Raw genomic sequence first — 19,899 nt, 5'->3', positions numbered from 1 at the left:
CTCCTCCTACAGATCTCCAGGCCTTTGTCCTGAGCAGTGTGGAGCTCCAGGTACTCACAGGATCCTGTTTCAAACTTAGGACTGTACACAACATTCCCGTCACCAGCAATAAAGACGGTAAGATCTGGAACCCAAGGTTGTCTAATCAGCAGGCCCAAGCCCCCAGGGCATTGCTGGAACCTTCCATAAGGACCTAGCCAGACACATGGTTGTAACAACTCCATTGCCAGGTACATAGAGAGCTTGAATAGGGGTTGTTCTCTGCTGAGTTCCCAGATAGTCCCAACTCCTCCCCGGCCCCCTCTGGCTTGAGAGAAGAATCTGGCACCTTCGTGCCCTGGAATCATGTTGTTAATATGTTCATGAGGTAGTCAGATAATGGAAGCGAAAGACCGAAGCATGGGGCATGGTGGTGGTGGAGGGGGAAAGGGTAGCTGGAAGCGTGTGAGAAGTAAGGCCAGAAGTTTCCAGGGACGAGATCTGGGAATGCCAAGCAAAGGAGTTTGTTCAAGCCAAGGAGCCTATGGGAGGTTTGTGAGCAGCAGAGAACTGTGATCAGGGCTGGTTGCTCATGGGTGTTGGGAAGGGGTTTTGAAGGCAGGCTCTCCTCCCCATATGGTATGAGATCCCCGGCCCAGTAGGGAAGGTGTGGACTGGCCTTCCAGGCTGAGCGGAGGGAGAAGGGGCACCAGCTCACATTCCCGGAAGCGGAGGGCTCTGGGAACTTCTTCCTCCAGCCACCAGGTGGTGCTGCGAGACCAAGGCTCAGACTGTGTCCTCCGACCCTTTTGGCCTTCCTGCGAGCCTGGGGTGAGAAGGGGCTGAAGCCGGCCTCTGGCCAACCCCTACCCCGGGGGGCTTTCCTCTCTTACAGACGACGAGTCTCCAGGACTCTATGGCTTCCTCCATGTCATCGTCCACTCTGCCAAGGGGTTCAAGCAGTCAGCCAGTAAGTGCCCCGGACCCCCAACCCTAGGAAGAGCGGGAGCCATGGTTCATCCTTTCACAGGAAGAGCCCATGAACCCATTGCATGGGGCCTCCCACGGTCCACCAAGTCTGCTGTGGTCTGCCCAGGCTGCGGCCCTGCCGGGTGCCCTGACACGTGGGTGGGCATTCCCCCAACGGTCAGGAACCAGCTCCTCTTGGCAGGAGGGTCATTCCTACCTTGTGTCTCCGAGGTTTGGTCTTCCCCAAGCCCTCCCCAACTCCTGGGTGTCTGAAATCCCGGACTCTAACCCCACACCTGCCAGGGACAAGCTGTGTGACCTCGGGCAGACCCCTTAACCTCACCGAGCCTCAGCTGCTTTCTCCATAAAAAGCGAACGCACTTGTCAATACTGACCTAAGAGCAGGCTTGGAGATGACTGAGTTGTGTGCTCTGCCAGCACACGGCTGCACATTTCCCTCCTGCCTTCATCACCGTCTCCCAAATCCGTGCCGTTCTTAGCATCTGACAAGATACAACTACACTTTTTTTATCTAATTTTCCCCCATAGGAATTTATCTTCCATAGGGAAAAAACTGAGTCACAGATAAAAGGACTGAACCTCACAGAGCATCAGAAACCCAGGGTTCCTGACTCCTCTGCTCTCTGCCTGCCCCTTCCCACTCCCTCCTCTTTGTCTCTGGGGGACGAGGTCTGCCCTGGGCCCCTCTACCTGCGCTGCACCATGCATAGAACGTGGCATTAACTCGCCACCAGCCATTCGACAAACATTGACTGTGAAGTTCATGGGGTACCTTAATGCTGGGTGCCTGGGTACCTTCTAGGTGCTGCAGAAAACTCAAACGTGGCCAGTGTGTGGATGATGCCTTGGCCTGTTTCAGAGCCTTTTCAAGTGCATCTTCTGCTCTGATCCCCCTGGCATCCCTCCTGGCATAACAGGTCCCTGTTATCACTCCCATTTACCAAAGCCCATCCCTTTGGCTTTAGAGCAGCGTTTCTCTCAGTATGGCCAGGAGCTCTGCGCTTACCACTCAGGCCATGCTGCTCATATACACGGGGCAGCCTCCTGGACCCTCCCCAGACACAGAACCCCTTTCTAGGGGGCACTGCCCAGGAATATTCCTGGTTGGTAAGTTCTAGAAGGCTATTCCACATACCTGAGTCTGTGGCCCACCATGCCCAGATGACTTACCCTCTCTCCCTGCTCCCTGTTGGCCGGGATGGGCCTCAGGGAGCAGGGCCGTGGGGTGGTGTGGCCCCCTCTCCCAGAGCAGATGTTCTGCCTCCCAAACTGGGTCAGGGGGGTCACCTCATGTCTGTGAGGTGAACTGCTACTACAAAAATCTCTCCTGACCTCCAGATCGTCCTCACCTCCTCCCTCCACCGGCCTCCAGCGCCGTTCACATGTTCACTCTGACTCAGCGGGCTTAGGCCCCATGAATCTTCAACCATGGTTCTTTGTCCTAATACGTTCATTACATCTGCACAGTCAGGCCTGGGGTGTAGGCACCATTGTTAGTCCTGCTTTACAGATGAAAGCACTAAGGCAGAAAGATTGAGTGATTTGTGCAGAGCTGGGATTTGAACCCAGACAGTCAGAATCAAAGCCCTCCTTCTATCTCATGAAATTTCCCCTAACCCGACAGTGCTCACTCACACGAAAATCAATAAATGGGGATGGCATGCATGCCCTCCATCTCTCCACCACCCAGAGCTGCTCTCTGATCTGGCAGAGGCCTGGGTGCTTAAGGCCTCTGGTGTTGTTTGCCTGTTAATCTGTGCCCCCCTCCCAGCGTGCCCTGATACCCAGCTCTGTCTGGTCTATGTCCTACCCAGCCCGAGACAACTCGGGGGCTGTTCCGTCCACTCTCCCTTCTCACTGAGGAGAGCCCTCTAATGGGGCCTCGGAGGGGCATGGATGTCCACCCTCTGACCTCTGCCCCTTGATTCACACTACAGAGGATTGGCTCTGATACCCTCAAGGCACCTCCCGCGCACCATTGCACTGGGATACAACCATGGCCACTCCCGTGGAGGGGGACACGTGTCAGGGTCTGAGCCCCAGAGGGAGGGTGTGGATTTGCAGAGCACCTGGGGTGGCCACCCAGTGCTGTGGCCGCGTCAGCTGGGGCTCACCGGGAGCTAAGAACACAAGGCTTCTGCCTGTGTGGTGTTGATGTGGTGAGGGGAAACCAGGCAGAAAAGAGAACTTGAGTTAAAGTCAAGTGCTATGAAGAAAACAACAAACCAAGCTTTTGGAATGTGGGGGGCATTTTTGGTTGTCACAGTGAGTGGCGGTTACTCCAGATTTTCAGCACTCAGAGGCCAGATGCCTTCCAGAGACTTCCACCTCAGATGCCAGATGCCCTGCTGAGGAACCTGGGATTAGTGGGAGAAGGGGTGGGGGAGAGCAAAACTTCTTTAGCCAGCGTGGCCAGTGAAGACTTGGCCTGAGGCTTCAGTGGTGAGGAGGCAGCCAGGCAGGGACCAGGGATGGAGGGACTGCAAAGCCTCACAGGGCCCTCAGGTGGGAGCAGCGGGGCAGGTCAGAGAGAGGAGGCCAGTGTAGCTGGAGGGCGGTGAATGAGGCAGAGGGGGCAGAGCTGGCTAAGAAGAGGGCAGAGAAGGGCGCCTGGGTGGCTCAGTTGGTTAAGCGACTGCCTTCGGCTCAGGTCATGATCCTGGAGTCCCGGGATCGAGTCCCACATCGGGCTCCCTGCTCAGCGGGGAGTCTGCTTCTCCCTCTGACCCTCTTCCCTCTCGTGCTCTCTCTCTCATTCTCTCTCTCTCAAATAAATAAATAAAATCTTAAAAAAAAAAAAAAAAAAAAGAAGAGGGCAGAGAAGTGGGAAGGAGCCAGAGCACGTAGGGCTGTGGGAAGGAGAACACGGAGGGTGTCCTGCAGGGATGTTGGGGGGACAGAGGCATTTATCCCCCTTTCCCTCCCGAGGTCCCGAGCCTTGGGCCTCACTCAGTGTGTCTCTGCCTGTCCCCGCTGCAGACCTGTACTGTACGCTGGAGGTGGATTCCTTTGGCTATTTTGTCAGCAAAGCCAAAACCAGGGTGTTCCGGGACACGACAGAGCCCAAGTGGGATGAGGTGAGTGGAGGTGGCTGGCGTCCCCGCAGGGACCTCTGAGCTTATCACCAGGTGTACCCACCCCATTCCCTGTGCTCACTTGCTGTTGTCTGGGGATGGCCGAGCCTGCTGGCTGGGTGAATTCTGTCTCCCTAAGCCCTCTGCCCTCCACTCCCTGCTCATTTAGCGTCTGGGACTGTGTTCACGGCTAGATGTGGGGTTTTCAGCTCAGGCCTAGACGCCACTACGCCAGCAATTCGGAGGCCTCTGGGGCTCCAGCAAGGGAGGAAGTTCCTCCATGCCTTATGACGTGCTTCTCTTGGGCCTTTGTCACCCGCTTCTAACCCTTGTAACCTTGGGGCCCGCACTCGCCAGGAAGCTGTGTGTCTCAGCTTTGGAGGTTCAGGATCGTTGTGCCATCTTTCCCCAGGAGTTTGAGATTGAGCTGGAGGGCTCCCAGTCCCTGAGGATCCTGTGCTACGAGAAGTGCTATGACAAGACCAAGGTCAACAAGGACAACAACGAGATTGTGGACAAGATCATGGGCAAAGGGCAGATCCAGGTAAGAGTCCAGACGCAGCTGGGGCACCAAGGCAGGCCTCTGGGAGCTGCCAGGAGGTGGTGCTACTGGGAAGGAGTCCTTCTCACCTGCCTTCTTGGTTAAGGTGCTTGGCCTTTTGTGACTTGGGTTCAAAACTGGTTTGAGAAAAGTTCCCCAAGGTGGTGGTTCTTTCCTGCCGGAGATGGTGTCTTATTCTAGCTCCAGAAGCCCATGTGCGCTCCTTCCTCGGTCTTCCATGGCTGGTTCAGGTGCATCATGCACACTCCTGCACGATGGATGGAAGGGATGACAACTCCCTTTGTTTTCACATCCCAACTCTGGTCTACTGGGGGCTTTTCCCAGGAACATTGTGTTGAGAAGGATTCTGAGGCTATATCCATGAATGCTGTGTTTGGTTAGCCATGTCTGGCGTTGGAGGAGTGAGGCCTTGAGCATTTGCCACTGGACTGGAAGGCCTTAGGATCCAGCTGGCTTGCTGGGGGCTGGTCTCTGACTTGTTGCTAGGGCTGCTGGGCCTTACTCATGCCAGGAGTTCAGTGACTTAAGGTATTGGTAGAGCCAGGTCCCGAGTCAGGTTAAGAGTATACATGCCTCGGCTGTGTTTCTTGGAAGCCCTCGTTTGTAGCCTGTGTCTCTGGAACATTCTGCCAGTTTTGAAGATGATTACTCTTCATTTACCTGTCAAGAGGACGTAGGTCTGGGGGGGCTGGCACTCAGCATGGAGCCATCCACACTCCATCTGGCACCAGGTGTGGCCTCGTCCTTGGGACACAAGTGGCCTCATTGGGGGTGAATTCTGTGACCCTGAAATCAAGGGAAACTGGCACTGGGATCTGAGCCCATGAGCCTTCAGTGTTCTGAGCTTCTTAACAATTGTCCAGATGTGATCTGGCGGGGGCCGGTGGGGGGAGTCGGGGGAGCTGAATGGCACTTTTTTGAAGGAAGTGTTTGTTCTCTGATGCCCTGTGGAGGATGCGGAGTTTGGTATCTGGCTTTTGGCTCAGTGTTCTTGGTGGTAGTGCCCTTCGGGGACCCATGTGGGCCTTCTCCTCTCCCCACCTGTTTCACCTGAGTGTTTGAACAGGAGAATGGCATCGTTTGGTGGGGGCCCAGCCATCTGCCTCGTGTCACCCTTGTTCATGTGCATGTCCCTTCCTAATGCTGTGGGACCAGCTCTTTTGAGCACTGTCGCCAGGGATATGGTGCTGCCAGGCAACCTAAGCCAGCCCTTTGTCATTTAGATGAGAGAGAGGTCTGTAAAGTCAGTCCTGGGACCCTACTTCCTGCAGGGATGAGGGCTGGGAGCCCTGTCTCCACATGCCTGGGTGGCTGGTGGGACAGGCAGGGAAGGGGTGCTGCCCGCCCAGCCCCAGGAGATATCCGGCCAAGAAACATGTGTGACTGCCATGCTCCCTGGGCCACTGGTGGCCATGGAATGGATGAGTTAGCAGCCCGCTCAGGGAGCACCATGGGCCCTGACCCCTCCAGAATGCAGATTCCAGGGCCCCGTGGCACCATCCCCCACCTGGACTTCCAGCCCCGTTGCTTTCCTCCTCCCTGTTTCTGTCAGCCGCACAAGCCCCAGGGGAAACACACCATAAATCATTACATCTCGGAGACAGGAGCAGATGGAGGCTTTGGGGGAAGGGGAGGAAGCCAGGTTATGTTTGGCAGAGCAGAAAGCACAGTCTGGTAAGGAAAATGTTTCTGTGTTTAAGCTTCGAGGAATGTTAAATGCCTGGGAGTTGATATTAAAAGAAACACAGACCTTCCTGCTGCCAGCTGACCTGGGCCGTGAGTGGCCAGCTCGGGGCCCACATTCTCTGGAGGACTCTGAAGTCTCCCAACCCTCCCCTCCTCAGGGCGCAGCCCCGGTGCGACCCTTGGCCCTCAGCTGTGGAGCCGTCTTGCCCTCCTTCCTGTGGGTCAGGGAGGGGTGGGGGTGTCCCGCGAGGGGTGTGCCAACGCTCATGAAGTCAGCTTGCCCTGCGACGTGCCTCGGAGCCCCTGAGGATGACCAGGCTGGGTGGGAAGCCTGCACTGAGCCATTCCCATGTGGCCAGGCCCACCGGAGCCACGGAACAGTCTGTTCCCACAGCTTGCTCCCACCCCTTTCTGCCACGTGTCCAAAGAAGGGAATTGGCTCGAGCCTCTGGCACTTGGTTCTGCTCCCCTAAAGCAGGCGCCGAGGATGGAGAGAAAGGTGGCCTTGTAGTAGGGGCCATCCTTGCTAACATTCGGGTGGGCTGAAGGAGAGGCAGGGGGAAGAAGGCCCGCCTCTGTCCCCATCTAAGCCCCTTGTCACTCAGCCCATCTAGAGAACAGCACGGGACCCCATTTCCTAAGCTGCAGGTGTTTGCTCCAGAATGAGTCTCTCTCTGGGTTTGCCTGATGTGGCAGTCCCAGTGGGGGCAGGGAATCTGGAGCCGCAGGCTGGGGGTGGGAGGCGCACTTAGGGGCAGGCAAGTGGCAGCATCAATCAGCAACATGTGTGTGCAGCACTTGTCTCTTGGAGGCACATTCCCAAACGTGATCTCTGATCCTCACTGCAGCCCTGCAAGGAAAATGACAATTACATCCTCCCCATGAGGGCACTGAGGCCCACTGCCTCTGCTGACCGTTTGCAGGGAAGCCAGGCCCTCCCTGCTGTGTTGTATCCCTATGCCCCAGGCCTCCGTCAGGGACTCTCTCAGCCTGGGTACAGGGCCCTGGCATGGCTAGTGGCCTGGAGAAGGAGGCAGGGTGATGTTCCACCCCAGCATCCCACTTTATGGTGTGAGTGAGCCTGAGCCTTCTTTAGTCTGGGGTCCTCTTACCTTGGGGTAGGGGGGATATCTACGGCCTGGTGCACCTGGGGGGCAGCAGAATGATCCCTCCGCAGTGTACCCAGCACTCACGGGCCGCTCCAAGGGCCATAGGGGCCTGGCTTCAGGATGAGACAAGTGTATCAAGACAGGCCAAGCCACTAGAAAGCACAAGAAGGGATGCCAGTAACGATGATGACAATGCCCGAGAGCTTCCTGGGAGCCCAGCACTGGGCTGATGCTCACAGCCCTTATCTCGGGGGCGTCCTCCCGGGAGGAAAGCAATCACAATTAACACAATTAAATGAGAAAGCTGAGGCACCGAAGGGGTGAGTAACCCGTCCAATGCCAGGAAGCCTGCGGGGAGGGAGCCGGGACCGGAAGTAGGGCTGGAACCAGGACCGGAAGCAGGACCGGAAGTAAGACCAGAAGCAGGACCAGAAGTAAGACCGGAACCAGGACCGGAAGCAAGACTAGAATCAGGACCAGAACCAGGGCTGGAAGCAGGACTGGACCTAGGACCAGAACCAGGACCGGAAGCGGGACTGGAAGCAGGAATAGAACTAGGACCAGAACCAGGACCAGAAGTAGGGCTGGAAGCAGGGCGGGAAGCAGGACTGGAAGCAGACCCAGGCCTTGTCCTCTGAGGTGCTCTCCCATTGGCCATGGTTCTCTACAGAATAAGATGGAAGAGTGTGCAGGAGGAATTAAAGAAGGCAAGATCATCATGGGCTGGAGTTAGGGAGGCTCCCGGGAGGAGTTGGAGGGAGAGGGATTTGAGAGCCCTGGGTTTTTTAAATTCCAAATGCAATGTTTACATTAGAAGGAAAATGGCAATTATAGTAAGGCGACTTGAAACATAATCACTATCCATCCCTGCTCCCACTCCTCTGAAACAGCCATTTAATTTTGTGCCTTTTCCCTTCTTCAGGCATAGAAATTTTGTATAGTTTTAATCACAAGTGTGTAGTTTGTATTTTTTCTATTTTCGTGTAATAGTTTCATAAACCTCCCTTTTTTCTAGGGCTGTATGTAGTCTTTATAATGACCCTTTTTGTTACTTTTATCAAAAGTACTTCTTATACCTCATAAAAATCATTTTACATAATGACCAGCACATTAATTGCCATTTTAAGGCTCTGTGTTATTCTAGCAAGGTGGGCAGGCTCTGGATCAGCAAAAAGGAGCAGGGTGGGCATTCAGGGGAAAGGGCCTTCGTGGCCATGCAGGGAGGCGGGAAGGTGCAGGGAGTGTCCCAGGAAATTAAGGAGCCCGCCTGCGCTGAGCAGGAGGAACTGTGAGTCACACAAGTAAGAGCTAGGTTGATGGAATGAATGAAAGAAGAGAATCAGTAGGGTATTAGGCCAGAGGAAATCCTAGAGGGCATTTAATCCAGTCTTGTTTTAGGGCAAGAAGGAAACTGAGACCAGAAAGGGTAAGTGACTTGCCACAGTGGTTGAGCAAGGGTTCTAAATTCAGGAGCCCAGTCCCAGGTTGGTGATCTTTGGTTGGCTGTTGGACAAATGAGTGAGAGAAAATGCTCCTAGGTGGGGCAGGGGCAGACTTGAAGGTCAGTCTGTGACCCTCAGGGGTCTGCCTTTTGTCATTACAAATTCGGTGGAGCCCTCCTTCCGCTCCCCCCACCCCAGCTGGATGTGTTTCTCCTCTTCTAGGCTCAGGAGCCCTCCCTTTGTCATCCTCCCTCCTCCCCCAAGGGGCCAGTATCTCCACATCCTCCATCCAGGCCACCCCCACTGCCCACCTCCTTCTTGCTGCCCAGCCCCCCGCCCAGCCCGGGAACCTCTCAGCCAGGAGACCCCCCCTTTGTCTGCATTGGCTCCCTGGCCCCAGGGGACTCCCATATATTTATCCCAGTCTATTTCCAACCATGCTGCTCCCGGCTCCAGATGTGCTATCCCCAGCTGGGACCTACCCGCTGGCTGATTAGCATATTCCCAGGGCTCAGCCCTGTTGACTGGCTGGGCCAGAGGGGAGAGCTCTCCCTGAGGACCCCACAGCTCAGTTCCTGCCACTGACACCAGACTGAAGAGGAGTCTGAGACCTAGAAGCCACCTAAGCCAGAGGAGCCCCTCCATGCCCCTGCTCCCTGCCATTCCCCAGTTCAGCCACAAGCCTGGGGACAACCCCCACCCTCAGCTCTGTCCCCCCCACATACCCCAGAGTAGGAGGCAGCTTCACTTTGGGAGTGCTCAAGACTCTGGCGTGAGAAGGGGCAGGGTCCCAGGCCAGGAAGGAAGCTCCAGCCATCCCGGTGCCCTGCACCCCCAATTGCAAAGTTCAGGCCTAATGGGATGCCTCACCTCCCTCCTCTTTTGAAGCTCAGAGCCCATGTCTGAAGGGGAAAGGGGGGATTTCTGTAACAGTCTTGACCTGGCCTCTTGGAAGCTTGTTGAGGGTTCAGAACTATTATAAATGACAGTCAGGAGGAGGTCATGAAGGCCAGTCCCCTGTTTTAAAGATTTTATTTATCTGAGAGAGAGAGAGAAAGAATGAGTGGGAGGAGGGGCAGAGAGAGAAGCAGACTCCCTGCAGAGCAGGGAGCCCAATGCAGGGCTGGATCCCCGTTCCCTGGGGTTATGACCTGAGCTGAAGGCAGCCACTTAACCGACTGAGCCATCCAGGCGTCCCTAGATCCTTACTTTTTTGTTCAACTGTGGTAAGAAATACATACCATAAAATGTATCACTTTAATATAGGTGTACCATCCAGAGGCATTAAGTACATTCACATTGTTGTACAACCATCGCCACCATCCATCTCCAGAACTTTCTTTCTTTCCTTTCTTGGTTCTTTCCCCCCCAGAACTTTCTCATCATCCTAACTGACCATACCCATTAAACAGTAACTCCCCAGGGGCCTCTGGCTGGCTCAGTCGGTAGAGCACACGACTCTTGATTTCGGGGTATTGAGTTCAAACCCCACGCTGGGCATAGAGTTTATTTAAAAAAAAAAAAAAAAAAAAAACCTGATTCCCCAGGCAACCACCATAGACTTTCTGTGTATAATTTTGACTATTCCATTCCAGGGACATCATGGAAGTGGACTCCTACAATATTTGTCCTTCTGTAACTTCACTTAGCATAATGTCTTAGAGGTTTATCCACGCTGTAGCACGTGTCAGAATTTCCTTGCTTAAGGCTGAGTAACACTGTATGTTACTCATCAGCGTTTTGTTGATCCACTCATGAACCAATGGACATTTCGGTTGTTTTCTAGACTTTCTTCCTTTTAAGTGAGAAAAAGTCTGGTCTTTGAGGATGGAGATTTCATAGCCTCCTTCTCTCCAAACCCAAGGTTCCCCACCCCCACCCAGTTGCTCATCGGTCTCCAGCTATCACCAGAGAGCAGGGCTTCATGAGCAGAGGACACAACTGGTCACTATTAGCTTCTTTGGGTTAAAACAGTTGCCTCCTGGCTTTCTCTTCCCCAAGTTAGGCATCCCTGTCTCCTTGACCATATTTCCTCAGATCTCTTCTGCTTTCCCCTTGGTTGTGGTTTATATATATCGAGTGTGGAGGGAGTCAGAAGGTCAGAAGGGGGTCAGAAGATCACCATCTGAGTCCTTTGATCTCTGGGAGCCTCAGTTTCTTTATCTGTGAAATGGGGATAATTATCCCCACTCCACCTTCATCACCAGCTTGTTGTGAGGCTCAAAAAACAGAATGTCCCAGTCAGAACTATGATGTGCACATTCATCCTGTCACCGGCTCATTCATGCATTCCTACTTGCTGAGCACCGTCTAAGTGTTGGGCACTGTGCTGCGGATACAAAGAATGAACAGGTCCTCACCATGTAGTAAAGAGGACAGAAGAGAATTTTGATTCATCAGTGCCGGTGGGCCTTTGGGGCCAAACAGATCTGGGGGTCAGTCCACCTTTCTCCATTCATTAGTTGAGAGAACAGAGTAAGTTCCTTTACTTTCTGAGCCTCAGTTTCCTCACCCATAGAATGGGTCCTCATGAGACTTGAATGTGGAAGCCCATGAAACCCTTGGCACAGGGCTGGCACAGAGTCCATACTCATCTAACGATGACAGTCCTTTGCTCAAACTGGCAGGTCCAGGTATACTGTCCTCCACCTTACTGCGGGACTCCAGGTGTAGCTTGTCAAGCAGCCCCCCCGCCCCAAAGGCCGTCACCTGCCAGAGACCCCCTGTGTATGGGCCTCAGGCTGGCTGAGGCCACATCTGTTCTCTTAGGCTGAAGTCAGATCCAGCTTTGATGAACTGACCTCAAAGTAGGCTGGTGGCGAAGGTTAGGGCCCTCACCACCTGCCAGCCAATATTTCCCTGCCTTAACCCTGGCTTGAGCAGCTCTGGGCTCTTCCCCCTTGGTGCAGCTCTCAGCTTGGCATGGTGTGGTCAGGCCCGAGCACAAAGTGAGTGAGGAGCCAGGAACAAGGGGCCATTGTTGGCTCGGAGTCGTTTCTGGTTTCAATTACTCTGCAGAGCAGGAGGAAATTCAGAGTAAGCGTGGGTCAGGAGCCTGCTAGGGCAGGAGTCGAGGGCTCCCCCACCCACAGCCCTCTCTCTGGCCCTCAAGGGGTCTGTTGTCCCTGTTTGACCCTGCTGGGGGGTCGAGCATGCCAGCTTTATTGCTCTGGGAGCCTGTTTTTCTGGCCAACCCAAAAACACTTTTATTTCTTGCCCACTCTGGTTCTTCATGGCTGGTACGAGGAGGTGCCGGGTCCCTCCCTGGGTGAGATGACAGAGGGGCATTCACGTGGGTCCTTAACACCTTCTCCCAATGTCCTTCAGCCACAATTACCACAGCTGGGCCGTTGGGTCCTGGGAATGGCCTGGTTTTGACTGGGGGGTGGGGGCAGCTGTGAGAAAGCCTGGTGGCTGGCTTCTCCCTTTCATTCCACCACCCCAGCCCCAACCCCCCTGGTCTGGCACCTCACAGCCGTAGGCAGCCCCCTACCCTGGGACGTGGCGGTGGCCATGCGGGGTGTGGCTCTCCAGCCCCCCACCCCCCGCCACCCAGCCCGGGCCTGACGTGCATGACCAGGGGAAGAGTCTGCTTCTGGAGTCTGCGCTTCCTATCCCTGCTGCCTTCTGTTCTCAGCACTGCCATCACCACTGTGCCAGCCAAGGGGCACATGGGGCCGGGGGAGGGTGAGCGCCAGGATGGCTTCTCTCCCTGCCTCTGACATTACTTCCTTCCGGGGGCCGTGGGACTGGAGCCGTTGTCCTGCCCCCCCACTGCTGGAGTCGCTGTTCGTCCTCCGCAAGACAGGTCCAGATGCCGTGCTGACACTTGGAGAGCAGGCCAGCATGATGGGGGGAAGCCAGAGGCAGGACCCCTCGAGAGGGCCCCCCTGCTGCCCGAGGACTTCCCCACACTTGTACAACCTCTCTCTCCTCTCCCTCGCTCAGCCGCCTGCCGCCCAGGTGTTCCTGAGCTGGGGATGCCGACCCTGCCCAGTGGATTCTGGAGACAGGAAGCATTCCAGAAGAAGCAGCTGCACGCTCAAGTCTCCCTCTTGCTCTCCCAGCCCATTTGAGAATGCCCCCTTGAGGGGTAGGCTGGCTGCCCACTCCCTAAGCCCTCCTCTCAGGGGTGGGTGTCGAGCAGAGAAGTGGATCCAGAGAGGACCCTGGGGGCTGACTCATTCAGTGCCTGAGAATACCCAGCTTCTCAGCCAACCAAAAGAGGGGTGCGCTCTTCCCAGCCCTGGGGGGCTCCTAGACTCAGGCGGAAGAGCCGGATTTGACCCCAGCTCTACCACTGGATAGCAAGGTGGCCCCAGGTGACCTCTTGGAGTGCTCCCTCTCGAACCCATGTGAATATTAAATGAGATTACAGAGCTGACCGTACCCGGCATATTGCACACTCTCAGTAACCGCTAAGCTCCCTGCAGGGGGAGGCTGCAACTGTATCCTCCTAGAAATCAGAAATCAAAACACCGGTCCCTACGGTGGTCTCACTTTTGATTTTTTTTGAAATCTCTGAGAAAAGGACTTAGTAGAGGAATTGCCAGGGACATCCCTAAGTGGGGGCGCTGAGGCAGACGTGAATGCTGTGAGGGGGCACCTCGCATGGGCTCTGCCAGCCTTCCTCACCACGGGCGCTGCAGACCTCACCGCAGCCCCTCACTGCAGCCCAGCTTCTGCCATGGCATCGAGGGGGTGAGCAGTGGTGGCCCGCGGTAAGGGTCTCACCCCGGGGCACAGCCTGCGCCTACCCTTACAGGCAGGGACTGAGCCGTGCTGGCGTCAGGGCCAGGGTGACCCAGAAAACACCAGCCTGAATGACTCGATAAGCGTTATCCCATTCTAAGGCCTCTGAAGGGAACCCACACCAGCAAAGCGGAGGCCCACGGTTTTCCCAAAACAGAGGGAAAAGTAGAGATAAGACACAAGTTTCAGATCTAGGACTCTGACCCAGAAGTTTCCTTAAAAAGCCCCTAATCTCCCTGGCCTCCACATCTCTGCACCCTGAGGGCGAGCGGGGGCCTGTGGCTGTGGTCAAGAGAAACAGCAGTTCTCATGAGAACCATCCCCTAGAAGGAGGCTTGGGGGCTCCAGGTTCCGCCCGCAGAGCTTGGGGATTGCTGGGAGGGACCTTCAGCTGGGGGCCTCTGCTTTCTTCTGCTTTTATCTGATTAGGGGGCAGGGAGACTCTGGCATAAGATTTCATTTGGAAAGAAAGACAGTGTCCTCTGCTTAAAAAAAAAAAATTCATTGATGACCTTTTGTCTGGTCCAGGCTCCTGTTTTGACAGGTGTGGAAACTGAGCCCAGAGGGAGAAAGTGGCTCCTGAGTCTCCAGTGACCAGGCAGGACTCTCACCCAGGTTCCCGGGCTCCCAGGAGCTTTCTCCTATTCACTCGGAGCTCAGAGTTGGGTGGAAAAAGAGTTGGGTAATAGAGAAGGAGAAGAAAGGCATGGGGGCTCAGTGGACCCTGACCTACTTTCAGACCTTCCTGCCTGAGGCTGTTAATGTCTTCAGCATGAGGCCTGGGGGGGCCCCCTGCGGTGCTCTGCTTGGCCCCCCCCTTCCCCCCACCACCGTCCTTCCACTGTACTGGGAGGACCCTGGCCATACACCTCCTTTCTGTGAGAAGGAGCAGGCAAGAGGCCAAGGGAGGCTGGGTGTTGGTCTGGCCATGAGTTTTATGGGGAAGGAATGGAAGGACATGTGGTGGGTGTGCTCTGCCCACTCTGTCCCTCGGTGGGTTTTGTTTTAGATAAGCAAGATGTTCCCAAAGACTCAAGTGGGTTTTCCAGCCGTTTCATGACCAAATATGCCGTGAGAATCACTAGGGGTTGCCAGGGATGTGCCATCAGGATAGTTCTTCTGCCGTGGACAAGCTCTGTGGTTATTTCAGCTTCTCCAGCCTACCTAGAGCCACCAGGCGCCCTCAAGACACCAGCCCCGGGTAGCCAGGCAGAGTGGACCGAGGCTGTGAGGGGAGCAGTGCGTGTTTTGTCCTGTGCTGTCCACTGGCGCGGGCCCCAGGACACGGGAGGACCGTGCCACACCTGGGGCGGGCCTGGAGGCTGGGGTTCCAGAACTGAAAGCCTGCAGCCCCATGCACAGCTGGTCAGTGAGTTGGGCCCAGGCCCCAGGGAGTTCTGGCCTGGACTGCCTGAAAGAGTCCCGATTGCTGTTACCTCCTTGCAGGGGTGGCTGTTAGACTGGGACCCGTTCACGGTCCTCCTCGCCTGGCATTGTGTGTGGGGGGGGGGGGGCGGGTATCTATTCAATGATAAATGAATGCATGAGTCAGTGGGGGAAAATATAGCATCTAGGCTCAGCTCTGCCGTTGGCTGTTCAGTGACTTTGAGCAAAGTGTTCTGTCCCTGGGCCTAATGCAGGCCTTGGACATAGCAGATATTTGGAAAGGATGGATAGATAGATAGAAAAGCATAAATGGGTCTCACTTTCTCATCCTCTGGAGATCTGTGCCCCTCCAATGCACAGGTTTGGGTTAGGAGAAGTACCAGAAGAGGTGAGAACACGCATTAGGGATGCAGGGACTACGGAGCCAGGAATCTTAAGGGAAGTCTTCCATCCTCCTTTCTCACAGGTGCCCTGCAACGTGCCACCCCCCCCCCACCGGTATGCACAGCCTGCACGAGGGCCCCGATCTCTCTGGGGTCCCCGGCCCTGCTGGCCCTGCTGGCCCTCTCAGCCTGGACTCCCATGCCCATCTTTGGGCTGGGTCTGCTGTGAGCTTCCTTTCTGCAGCCCTCCAGCCTCAGACCCCACCTTGCTCTCCACCACCACCTTGCCCCCCAGCTCTGCTCCTGTGGGGCCTGCCCCATGCTGTGCTCTGGGGCTGAGAAGGAGCATTCTTGGCAGACCTCCTGGCCTCCATCCTCAGCGCAATCCTAGGCTTCTCTCACGCTCCCAGCTCCTGTGCCCGGACTCTCTGGGTAGCCTCGCGGAGCTCTCCCCTCCGCCCCTCGCTCCCAGGCTGTGCACCGCGGTGCCTGTGGCCTTGATCTAGCTGGCTGCACAGAAACCCCCTTTCCTGACTTAGGGTCATTTGGCTAGAGGACAGGGAAAGGGAATCAGGGTTCCCGTCTGGGCTGGGGGAGAAGACAGAAGTCATTCCAGTGGGAGAAAGGAGGTCACTCCAGAAAGTGGTAGCAGCATCTCAAAAGTTCTGAGAAAGAACCTTCTTCCTCGTGTTCACAGGCTGGAGGATTTGCCTGGAAGCTATCCCCACCCCCAGCTGTTGTCAAGGCAGCCCTGGTGGCCGTCCCTGCGTCTCCCACCCACACATCTCAGGCTACATATATTCCCTGTTGACCCTTGTTCCTTCGGTGCTGCTGATGACCACTTTAACCTGATTTTGCCTAAGCCCCAGCTGTGGCTGGGTGCCCAGTCCCAACCAGCCCGGGGATATACCCCTCCCTAGGTAGAACCCGGGACCCTGCATTTCCCCGAGGATGGCCCTTCTCATTCCTCCTGCAGAGAGCCAGGGTTGGGGTGGGGGGAGCGGGAATGAGGGAGGACAGGGCAGTCCACTAGGAATGTTTTTAATTCCAAAGACAGCGACATCTGTTCATGTGGGCCTTTCCGCCCAGGCTCTGTTTATCCAGACAGGGGGCTCTTGCCTGTCCTCAGAGGCGGGTTCTGCCAGGTGTGGCTGGATGGAAGGGATGAACCGAGGGAGGAGGGGATGCAGTCCCTTCCTGGGTGGTCAGGACAGCCTGAGCCTAGTCCATCCGGCAAAGATGTGGAAGGGTCCGCGGTGGGCTGGAGGGACCAGAATTCGGACCTTTGCTTTTGAGGAACTGACTGGGAACATTTGTCTTGCACAACCCCGCGTCCCCCCCCCCCCCCCCCCGCCCCACGCCGGCTGCGGCCTGCTCCTAGACCATTGATTCCAGGAAGGAGTGAGTCAGGCTGAGGGAAGAGAAGGCAAATCTGTGCTGTCCCAGAGAGAGCCCCCAGCCCACAGGGAGCCAGGGAAAGATGAACATCTCAAGGGAAGAGCCTCCCAACTCAGCTACCCATCTGCTCAGGCGCTTATGTCACCATGGAGACCAGTTGGCCAGCTTTCACCCAATCGGAGCTTGCTTTACCCAGACAAGTATTGAGCCTGGGGTTCCTAAGACAGAGAAGCACGGGGCTTTGGGAACAGGATCTGTACTGCCCTCCTTCTCCCACACACCCGGTGGGGGCGGGGCACACCTTGCAATGCATTCCCCCAACCTAAACCCTGTGGTGTATGATCCAGATAGAAGGGAGAGAACCTTAGAAAGCCAGCAAGGGGCCGGGTTTGAAGTTAACCAGCTGGTGGTGCCAAGCGCACTGACATGGTCAGCAATTATAATGACCCCTTACCAGCCAGTTACACAACCAGAAATTGCACGTTAGCCAGAGGAATGCAGAAGAAAGCCAGGGTGGATGGCCTTTTTCCACAGCTCTTAAGGCCCATGCCAACCCCTCCTCCTCCAGGAAGCCTTCCATGGTTCCCCTGGCTAGAAATTTTCTCTCCTTTCTCTCAACTGTCAATGCACTTTATCTGTATGTTCTTATGGCTTAAGACTGGGTTTCTTGAGAGCAAAGATGATGCTTTGTCCATCTGGGTATGCACATGGTAGGTGCCCACTTGCTATGTGCCAAGTGCACGAATGCTTTTCTGTTTCCTGTTAAGATGTGTTTAAGCCCACGTCTTGCTCTCCTCTTGGGCTGTCAGGCTTTTGATACATGTCTGTGATTCCTCAGCCCCCAGCCAGGGTCAGACACAGAGCCAGGCCGTCAGTGCCTCTTGAATGAAATGAATGAGTTGGAGAAGTGAAGGCTGCAGGAGCGAGCAAAGCCTTCCTGGAGAAAAGGGGTTTTGTGACAGCCAGGGTGAGGAGGCTGCCTGGCCCCTCATGGGACTGGAGGGAGACGCCCTTCAGAGGTAGCACCTGGTGCCCTGAGAGAGGCAGGTGGAGAATAGGTCAGGAAGGGTGGCTCAGGCCTTGGCTGGTCAGGGGACACACGTGTGTCCCTGCCTCTGTGGGTCTCCTTCCCTCCCCCTCAGGGAGTATTGTCCAAGGTATTATGGGCTCATTAAGGGCAGCTCTTACTATGATCAGGTCTCGGCTATCTTTGTAGTGAAGCTCCCCTTCGCTCAACAAAACACAGAGGGTCTCTGATGTTAAGCCGCAAGACCTACATATTGGTGGGGATCCAGCAGGAGAATTCCAGATGCCAAGGGCTGGTTCTGTGCCCTGACCCACGGCCCTGGGGTCAACCAAGAAATGTGCCGACCCAGCGCCTTTTCCCGACTCTGAAGAACCAGCCACACTTGAGCAGGCGTGAGCACCAGCAGCTGTGGAAGAGACCTGTCACTCCCCGGCTGCAGTGGCCTGACCTCAGGCAAGAACTTTACCTCCCTGAGCCCAGAGACATAACCCAAGTCTCACAAAAGTTGTGAGTCTTAAATGCAATCGGATATCCGAAAGCTCTCTGTGTGGGATCTGGTTCATGGATGGTACCGTGAAAATGTTGGTATCCTTCCTTATTCTGAGCCTAGCAATGCGTAACGTGACGTCCCGGGTACCTCTGGGGTTTGTGTACCCTAACCGTCTGGGGTTCAGGCCTCTCTCTTTTCCCCAGACACCAGACTCTAACTGGATGCTTCACTTCTCACTCTGATTAGAATGTTTACCAACTTGAGCATCAAGAGCAAGGTCTTTCTTCTCTATCTTCTGAGCCACACCCAGCCCAGACAGGGTGGCTGGTTGCCCCTTTGCCATTGGATGTCCTCTGCCCCTGGTGGCACAACCTATATTGGGCTTTTCTGGTGAGGTGCACGGGGCCACGGTTAAAAGTGGCTGGGTGAGAGGCACCTCTTGCTGGGCGTTTGTAACCAGTGTCATTCTTGGCTTTCTGCTCACGTCCCTGGAGACAGCCCATAGCGGCCAGGTCCTTCCGGTCCACTGAAGCCCAGGAGCCTGCCCCACTGGGAATCTTCTTTATTCTTTACATTCCCAAGAGGAGGTTTGTGAGTTCCATTCCACACGTGTCTGGCCCGGTCACCGAACCGGCATGCAGGGAGGGGCCTTGGGGCAGGAGTCGAGAGTAGGGGAGCAGAACTCCAGGGCGGCGCGGGTCCTTTGCCTGGGACAAGGGCGGTTGTCCAGGGCCAAAACGCAGCTCCTGCCCCTGCAGACCCCTTCTGGCTTCCTCCCAGGCCTCCCTTAGACACCCCGGGCCGCCAGGGAGCAGCCTGGTGGTGAAGGGGTTAACCGGGGATCCAGAGGGGAAGGGACTGGATTGTGTTTAGCTGCTTGTCAAACTTTATTTAGTACTTGGGCTGAGGGTCGGTGAGCGGGAGCCCCAGCCTGCCAAGAGTTAAAACCCGGAGGTTGGGTTTTTTGGAGGGGCAGCCTCCAGTGCCTTCTTTGAGTCACTTCCTTCGGTGGGGGCGGGTCCCCGCGCCGTCTCGGGCAGTCCGTGGCGCACGCACTGGGGAGTCCCTGCGAGCCTAGCTGGGACCAGCAGGCGGAGGAGAGGGGCCCCCGCGGCTGCCACCGGTGCGCTCCTCTGGGAGGCCGTCTCCAAGGAGGGGAGGAGAAAACGGAGCCTCCCACCATGCGCTTCCCTGCCCCGCTCGAGTAAGAGTCGGGCCGGCCTGGGCGCCGAGCGCTCCGCCCGCTCCCTGGGTCTTCGCCGCTCCCGCCCAGCCCCCAGCGGCCAGGCTGCCCGCACCCTCTCCCGCGTCCCCGGAGCCGGCACCGGAGGCCGGGTGGTAGTCCGGGCCGGGCTCTGCCGCCGCCGGCATGACCGACATTCTGCCTCAGCCCGACTGCAGCCTGAAGGCGGTGTGCGAGCCCCTGGAGCGCTGCTGCCTGGATCCGCTGGAGGAGCCGGGGAGCAGGCGGCCCCCCAACACCGGCGCACGGCTCTGGGGCCGGGTGCGCAGCAAGCTGCTCCGCCAAAAGGTGCTAGCGGTGGGGGGGGGGGGGGGGGGGGGGGGGGGCCCGAGGGGGTGGGAGGGCTGGGGACTGCCGGCAGCTCTGTTTCCCCCACCC

At 56.2% G+C, this 19,899-nt stretch overlaps 1 protein-coding gene across 5 annotated transcripts in view; it reads left to right on the top strand.

The window, feature by feature from the left end:
* ABR (ABR activator of RhoGEF and GTPase) overlaps positions 1 to 19,899 on the top strand; it is a 172,003-nt gene that overhangs the window by 132,057 nt on the left and 20,047 nt on the right. For 4 of the 5 annotated variants that reach the window (XM_025851259.2, XM_025851261.2, XM_025851262.2 and 1 more), the window contains 4 exons: positions 13 to 117; positions 875 to 949; positions 3,949 to 4,046; positions 4,456 to 4,587. In XM_025851259.2, coding sequence (XP_025707044.1) covers positions 13 to 117; positions 875 to 949; positions 3,949 to 4,046; positions 4,456 to 4,587 — 410 coding nt within the window. Of the gene's footprint in view, positions 1 to 12; positions 118 to 874; positions 950 to 3,948; positions 4,047 to 4,455; positions 4,588 to 19,620; positions 19,810 to 19,899 lie in introns of those variants that run through there. The other variant, XM_073879318.1, reaches the window with a different exon arrangement.

The sequence above is a fragment of the Callorhinus ursinus genome, unplaced genomic scaffold (genome assembly GCF_003265705.2).
Source record: "Callorhinus ursinus isolate GAN/ISIS: 27379988/994484 unplaced genomic scaffold, GSC_fseal_2.0 scaffold34, whole genome shotgun sequence".
Lineage (NCBI taxonomy): Eukaryota > Metazoa > Chordata > Mammalia > Carnivora > Otariidae > Callorhinus > Callorhinus ursinus.
The sequence above is the reverse complement of the archived record's forward strand: the minus strand, read 5'-3'. Positions and strand labels throughout refer to the sequence as shown.